The sequence below is a fragment of the Acomys russatus genome, chromosome 19 (genome assembly GCF_903995435.1).
Source record: "Acomys russatus chromosome 19, mAcoRus1.1, whole genome shotgun sequence".
Lineage (NCBI taxonomy): Eukaryota > Metazoa > Chordata > Mammalia > Rodentia > Muridae > Acomys > Acomys russatus.
In genome coordinates, this window is record NC_067155.1 from 32,693,333 (window position 1) to 32,701,562 (window position 8,230).

The 8,230-nt window shown below is 48.9% G+C and overlaps 1 protein-coding gene across 1 annotated transcript in view; it reads left to right on the forward strand.

The window, feature by feature from the left end:
* Nucleotides 1-7,513, forward strand: part of Baiap2l1 (BAR/IMD domain containing adaptor protein 2 like 1) — a 94,656-nt gene extending 87,143 nt beyond the window's left edge. The window contains exons 13-14 of the mRNA XM_051162977.1: nucleotides 6,017-6,054; nucleotides 6,636-7,513. Of these exons, the coding sequence (XP_051018934.1) occupies nucleotides 6,017-6,054; nucleotides 6,636-6,711 (114 nt within the window). The 3' untranslated portion in view covers nucleotides 6,712-7,513. The remainder of the gene's footprint in view (nucleotides 1-6,016; nucleotides 6,055-6,635) is intronic.
* Nucleotides 7,514-8,230: the final 717 nt, after the last annotated feature.

An 8,230-nucleotide genomic window follows, 5' to 3' on the forward strand; every position in this document is an offset into this window, starting at 1 on the left:
TGAGGAGTCACGGTGCATCCAGGCATGGGAGCCTGTTGTGCATCCTCAGTGTCCAGTCTGAGGAAACTGAGACTGGAGAATTGCCATGAGTTCAAGACCAACTTGGGGCATGTAGTGAGTCTCAGGCCAACACAAGCTGCAGAACGAGACCTTGTCTCAAACACGCAACTGCTGTCACCGCTTCAAGTCTGGCTTGTGTAGGGCTGGGCTTACACTGAAGTCCACAGAGCAGCGGTGGCTACAGGGTTTTTGTTAAAAGACCAGAGTCTAGGTTTTGTCCAGGTCCCTTTGTGAAATCTAAAGTACCTACATCCTTATCTGAGGTACACTTGGGCCTAGGAGTGTAGGTTTGTGGTAGAGTACTTGAGTAGCATGCACAAGACCCTGGGTTTCATGCCCAGAACTACAAATGATGATGATAATAAAATAAAATAATAATAAATAATAATAATAATAATAATAATAATAGCAGTAATTTAGGAGGCTAGGAATATAGCTCAGTGGTAGAGCAATTTCTAAGAAACCCTGCATTTGACGCCCAACACCATTCAAAATAAATAAATAAATAAAAGGATGGATTTGGTTCGGTTCAGTTTTCTGAAAGCTAGAAAAATTATTAAATAAAAATTTTAGTAATACTCCTATTTCCAGGATATGATTAACATTTAGTTATAATTCTTTTGATAGATTTAGATAAATATAGGTGGGTGGATGGACGGGTGGACAGATGGTAGATATTTTCACCTCCAGTCCCAGCCTGACACCCACACACATTACAATGGCAGCATTTGCTCTTGCCACACCAACTGAGCTGCTGCTCCTGGACCCTGCCTGGCCTCTGCTGTGAGCTGGCCTAGCTGGGTACCTCAAGGGTGAAATGAGTTACAGGAGTGTGGGAAATGGAGAAAAAGGGGAGCACAGAAGAATGGCAGCCACTTCCTGGGTCTTGCAGGAGATTGAGAAATATGGCCATAGAGTCTCTAGCGGTGGTTATCAGCAGAAGGAGGGAAAGGAGCCGGGAGCCCTGACTGATGAGACACATTCCACTGCCTTCTCTGGTGTTTACCAAGGACCCAATAAGACGCTAGACTGCCTCACTGATGCAAAGGATAACGGAAAATACCAGCTAGTAAAAAGCCGGAAGTCCCTAGAAATAATGGGGGTGCGGTTCAGTTGTTAGAGTGCTTGCTTAGCAGGACTAGGGCTGTGGGTTCCATCCCTAGCACCACATAAGCCCTGCATGGTGGTGCACACCTGTGACACTCAGGAGGATCAGACATTCAAGGCCAGGGCCAGCCTTGCCTATGTGAGACCCAATCTCAAACAAACAAAACAGCAATTGGCTTTCAAAACCCAAAGGCAGATATACTTGAGAGTCCCTGCCCAGGCTTAAGGGACTCCTATCCCAATCCTATTAAGGATGGTTTGCTTTGCCTTATCTTAAAACAGAGGAGAAAAGTCAGGCATGGGGTCACCATGCCTTTAATCCCAGCACTCAGGGAAGCTGGGGTTCGAGGCCAGCCTGGTCTACAAAGTGAGTTCAGGACAGCCAAGGCTACACAGAGAAACCCTGTCTCTGAGGAAAAAGAAAACAAAAAAGAACAGAGGAGAAGACAGACCCCTACAGAAACGCAACGGGTTTCTCATGGTTCCAGGGTGAGGTTTGTATTCTGTTTTCACCACTCACAGAAAGGACAGACGCCTGTTGAATATTTCAAGATCCTATGCAAACCACAGAGAATTACCACTGACACTGGTCCTTCCACTAGACAGGCCCCACATAAAATTGCTCAAATCAGGAGTCCTGGCAGCTCAGGTAGGGAAAGCAAACGGGCCCCGTGCCACCACCAGCAGAATTAGCACTGCGTCCCAGAGGGTAACGAAGGAGCAAGCGCAGTGGCCATTTTTGGTTTGGGACTCTGTGTTTTGTTGTTGATTTAAATATTTTTTATATTCTCATTCTTTTTTTTTTTTTTTTTCAATTTTACATTTTAAGGAGTGTTTGTCTGCATGTATGTATGTATGTGTACCATCATGCATGCCGGGTGCCTGCAGGAAGTCCAGAGAAGGCATTAGATCCCCTGAAATCCGAGTTACAGATGGTTATGAAATATCATGCTAGTCCTGGGAACTGAAGTTGGGAAGCAACAAGAGCTTTGTTTTGTCTCTCTTTGTTTTTGTTTTGTTTAGAGTTCAGGGCAGAACTCATACCTGCCCTGCCTTCTGCTCCCCAGATGATATACTACAGACATGTATCTCCACACCCAGGGAAATAGTTGTTCTTTTGAGTTTCAGGTGTCTTGCTGTGTAGACAAGAGTAGCTTTTAACTCAAACTCCTCCTGTCTTTATCTCCCAAGTGCTGAGATCTCAGGCATACATTACCATGCTGAAATGGCGGCCATCTCTTTTAGGTGCTCCCGGTCCCCTAGGCTTTCTCGGCAGGACCCAGCACTGTGGGTAGCACAGCCCCTTACTCCTATGAAAGCGTCTTCCCCAGTCCCAAGGAATGAGCTTTGCTAAGTGGTTAAGCTGAGACCACCTTGTAAGGGATCAAGCTCTTAGCCCTGTGCCTCTCCACAAAGACTTTAACAGTAGGAGGGGACCGGGGGAACCCAGAGCACGTGACCAGTGTGTGCCACCCTGGTGTTTTGGAGGCAAACCAGCCCACTCTCCCAGCAGCCTGCCTGGGCCCATTTGGGCACCATGGCCTGAATCATCCCATGTTGTTCTATGCGCTCAGCGACCAGCATCTTACTAACTGCCAGGAGATGGCACAAGATGGGAAGCAGGCCCTGCCTATGTGCCATGGTGGCCCCGGCTGCAGGGGAAGGGAAGAGGAGAACGGGTTTAGGAGCAGTAGTCATTCCTGCTAGGAAGTGGGAGGGGTGAGCTGGGATGGGCAGAGAATCATGGGGTATTGTGAAGTCACCCTGAGGGACGGAGAGCTGCTGGAGGGGTGGGGCAAGGGAGTTATGCTTCTGACAGTGTGCTCCAAGGCAAAGTTACACTTCAGGCCACTGCCAGCGCCACACAGCAGAGGGGCTACCTGAAAACGCCCGAGCAGATGGTCCTGGATCTTTGCTGTGGCATTAGGTCCTGAAACACCTGTTGGAAGTTGAAAACACACCTCACCTCCTGACCTGTAAGGGAGCATACTGCCGAGTGCCAGAAGCTGTCTCAGCTCAGCGCTACATCCAGCATCCCACGGGAAAGGATTCTTTCACGGATCACAGCCCAGGAAAAGAACTCATCCAGAATTCGCAGTACAGTTTTCTTTTTTTAAGATTTATTTATTTATTATGCATAGTGTTCTCCCTGCATGTAACACCTGCAGGCCAGAAGAGGGCACTAGATTTCATTGTAAATAATTGGTGAGCCATCATGTGGCTGCTGGGAATTGAACTCAGGACCTTTGGAAGAGCAGGCAGTGCTCCTAACCTCTGAGCCATCTCTCCAGCCCGCAGTAGAGTTTTCTGTTGAAAGCCATCACAGCAAAGCACCTTCAGTCAGGAATAAGTTAACACCTTATTAAAGGATAACATACATGTGCATGCACCAAACACACACACAAGAATAACCATAAAGAGCACACATTTTTTCCCCAGTTTTAAATATCAGAGTCATGTAGCCCACACTATCCAAAAACTTGCTGTGTAGCCAAGAACGGCCTTGAGTTTCTGACCCTCTTGCCTCTACCTCCCCAGGGCTGAGATTACACTTGGTGCCACCATGGCCAGCTAATGCCGCGCTGGGAATGGAACCCAGGGCCTACTGCACGCTAACAAATGCTCTACCAGCCGGACTGCGGCCTTAGATCGTTGTTTGGGAGTGGATGGGGGAATTGAGACAGGGTCTAACTGTGTGGCCCAGGCTAGCCTCAAACTCTTCTGTCTTAGCTTCCCAAGTGCTGGGCATATGTGCATTGGATACCAAACCCGGCCTTAAAGTGAATTTTCTTGAAGTGGTTGTAGAATCAGCAACAGATCAAGAAATAGCATCCTCAGCTCCCCAGGACCCCGGTGCATTCCCCACACAGTTACTGTCTCTTCTTTAAGACCAGAATCACCATGTCCTGGCGCTGAGGTCTCACAGGGACAGAATGGCTGGGAGTCATGTGCTAGTCTCCTGTTGGACTTCTGGGCGCTTCCACGTGGGGCTGTGAGAGAGGCCTGTCCAGAGCGTGTTGGTTCCTGTGGCTACATGGAGACTTTACTTTCAAGGATTTGCTGTGCTTGGTTCTCTTAGTGCGCTGAATGCTGAGGCATCCCGGGCGCCTTAAAATTCACCGAACTTGTGGTCTCAGGAGGGCGGGAGGCAGGTGTTGCCAGGTGGACAGCTTTCTAGTTTCCAGTTGAGGATATGGTGCTGTCCTCCTCGAGGCCACCAGCATAGGTCAGTGTTTGCTCAGGGGAAAAACAGAAGGAAGTGGTTTCCTATGGGAAGAGGCTGCTTGTGATAGGTGAGGTGGCCTGGGGCTGCGAGGCTGCTCTTCTGGTTTGACTTCTGAGCACCCAGAGGCTCCTTCCAGGCTGAGGCTGCGGCCTGGCTTGCTGCTCCAGGCAGTCCAATCATGCCAGCAATTTGAGGAGGCAATCGACAGGCCAGACCTCCTGATGTTCTTTAAAAAAGAAATCATAAATGGCCCTTAATCATCGCTGTCACATGAAGTTACATCAGAGGTGACTTGTCCACAGGCCCACTAAAGAAGCTGAGTGCCCTGCAGGACGAAGTCACTCACGCCACTTCAAGCCTGATTAAGATGTGCCAGGCCAGGCAGTCAGTCGCTTTGTGCTTGTGATGAGTGTGCACAGTCCTGTGCTAGATGACTCCCCGAGGTCACAGCCCAGGGGCCTCCAGCCTGCCTCTGGCTGAGCTAGTACTTCTATCAGCTGAGTTCAGTATTTAGGAGGAGATGCTGCCCTGTGGGAGTCCTGGCCCGGGCTCCAGCCTCAGAACTCACACTAACAAGCAAGGCACTTGCTTTGAATCCACAAGTGCCTACTGGGAAGCCTAGGAAGCTCTCCAGGGACTTGAGGACAGCTTGGCTCAGCTCCGAGGCATTGTGTGATATTCTACTGCCCTCTGCTGGGTGGCGCGGAGTCAGCTCCACATGCTCGCTGATCTCAGGAACAGCAGGAAAGAGTCTGACATGGTAAGACTTCCAGAATTCCAGAAAGGTGGTACAGACCAGTCCCCTAGCCAACAGCCTAGAGGTGTATTGGAGGGAGGTGGTACCTGTGTCCTACTAAGGGAGGCCCAGAGCTCCGCCACATACCTGCAGGTCTTGGACAGATCCTCAATTTGGATCACCCCCTTCCCCAGGATTGAACTCAGACCTCTTATAAGCTAGGTTAAGTGCTCTACCAAGCCACGCCTGAGTCCCCAGACAGCTCTTAGCAGTTCATATCAGTCTCCCAAACCAAGCTAACCATTACTTTCATGTCATTATTGAGGTGCTTGGGTCTGAGACATATCTGCAAGCTTTTTCTTCCTTGCTATGGCTCTGTTGTTTAGTTTGGTAAGATCTGAGTTTCTGTGAGCATTCAGGATGTTCCAAGCAGACCTGTGTGTGAGCACTGCTGCCACTCTCCAAGGCACCTCTTTATTCCACCTCCTGAGAAAGGGCCCTCAAAGCTCTAAAACATGTCCTCTTCTTGGCTCATTTTTTGGAATGATTAGATATGAGGGAGTCTTAATGTAAGATCATGGGATGTTTTTAAACATGAATAGCTTTAAAGATTCATTTTTATGTGTGTGTGTGTGTGTGTGTGTACACACACAGACATGAGTGCAGATTCTCGGCGTCAGGTCCCTGGCACTGGAGACAGAGGTGCTTGTGAGCTGTGGGTGGTGCTGGGAACTCACCTCAGTTCCTCTACAAGAACATCATCATTCACTGAACCCCATCTCCAACCCCATGGGTGGCTTTAAACTTAACTTCTCCTGTCTTTCACCTGCGGGCATTATAAAAATGTCCCATTTTGAAGCCTTCCATAATCTTTCTGTCTTTCCCAGAGTGATGCAAACGGGACCGCGAAGCCACCATTCCTCAGGTACGTATACCCTGGGCACAAGGTCGGCACAATGTTGCTTTTCTGCTAAGGAAGCAACCAGTTGTGCCCCATAGGCCCTTCAGAGATGGAGGAGACCCAGGCCACCTTTCCTATCATCGCCGGCTTTAGCCAGTCTGGGTGTCGAGGGACAGAGCAGCATGGTTCCGATCTAACCCATGGCAGGGTGACTTGTCCCAGCAGGGCTCCTTCCACCAGACTAAAGCAACCTCTTGTGTAATGTGTTCCCTAACTCAGTAAACTGCCAGACACCTGTGTTCAGAACAGGGTCCAGGATTTGCATGCAGTGGGAAGATGGCTCAGAGAATAAAGTCCTTGCTGCACAAGCCCAAACCCCCAACACCTACATAAGACAGGGCATGACAGCATGCATCTGTGACCCCAGCACCACGCGGTGGTCAGCCCGAGTGAACACTGAGTTCCAGTCTCAAAACAGAAGATGGAGTATGACAGAAACACCCAGTAGTGCCATTTGGCATGCACACACACCCAGATTACACACACAACATCTAATCCCTGCTCTGAAGCAATATTTCTAATTTTTTTCTTTTCCTCTCCTACAGTGGAGAAAACCCCTTTGCCACTGTGAAACTCCGGCCAACAGTGACGAATGACCGATCGGCACCGATCATTCGATGAAGATGCAAAAGACCCTGCCAGAGCCTTTGCCCAAGTTCTCACCTGCAAGGCGGCAGTTGTATGTTGCAGGCAGGTGCAGGCGCTCTCAAAGCTTCACAGGGAGTGCCTGGTTTCAGTGAACCCCACTTGAGCAAATCAGTGTGTCTTCCAGTTTGACAGAGCTGGGTTTCCATCTCTGTCTTTAAGGTAAAATTTAAGTAGCTTAGTGAATAGATCAATCATTTGAAATGTTTCCTTCCTTTTCTATTAAAAAAGCAGTAAATTTGGTTCAAGTTCTTTTTGATTTTTATCTTTAAGGAATTGCCAGAGTAAGGGATAGTCAGTCTATGCTTTTGTGCCTGGCTTTCTGTAGCTGAATGCAAGTAAGACCAGTGTTTTATTTTATAAAGCCTGTGTTTCTTACGTAGCATGATGTTCATCTTCTAAAGAAAATATTATATTAAGTTTGCATCACAGCATGCAAATCCAATAAGCGATATAAATTATGAAGCTGTATTAAACATAATTTTTAAATGACCCCATTTTAACCTTTTGATTCTACAAATACAGAGCTCTTGAAGATGGAGAACTCCAACCTCACTGGCAGGCACTGCTGCAGAGTGCCGAGACAGGTAGCCCACTCCATTGGCACTTGTAAAATTACCTCCAGGAGCTCCTGAATTCAGTGTTACCCAGGCTGCCAGCAGGGGTCTCAGCAGCACGTAGGAGGGCTCCGCACAAGTGAGGTGACCAAAGGGCCACCATTACTTCTGGGAATACCTCCTGCCGCTCAGGTTTTTCTATTTCTTAATCAGTCACTGGCCTGTAAACAGCTGCTCTGAAGCCTAGTGGTCAGGAGCAAGGCTGTTCAGCCTGACACTGTCCCACGGTCAGACTTCTGGCTGAGACCAACGTCTGCTCAGGCCACTGCACAGAGCCTTGAGCCAGCAACCAGCCTGTCCCTACCTCCCCAAGACGTAGCCCTACTTTGGAATAGCAAATAATTAAAATCCACCCTCAGGACGGTCACGGTTGGTAGAAGCTTGTTGCTGCTCACCAGCTCCTGGATCTCACCAGAGAAATAGCTTTTTTCCCCAGTTGGAAACTTGTCTTTCCAGCTGGGCCAAGCAGTGCCAGGCTCACATGGGAGGACAGACCTGATGGTCCCATGAAGAGCAACTAGTGCAGGCCTGCCCATGCCGAGATTAGAGCCTGGGTCATGCCCTGTGAGGCTGTGCGATCACTGTTAGGCAAGTATCCAGGCCTAACAGGGGAAACGGACCGGGTTTGAAGTATGGCCCTTTCCTCTGTGATCCACGTGGAAGTGCAGGCTCGGGTGGGAAGCCCTGTGTGCCTTCAGATACACAAAGGAGGGGGAGCGGTGCCCAGAGCTCACATCCTGGCTCTGTCCACAAGTACAGAAACCAGTCTGCTGTGGCGCAGCTTCCCTCACAGGTCACTTACCTTGACTCATGCCCTAGTTCTGTAAACAGCAAGGTTAATGTTTGTTTAATGTAAATAATAAAGGAGATTTTAAAAC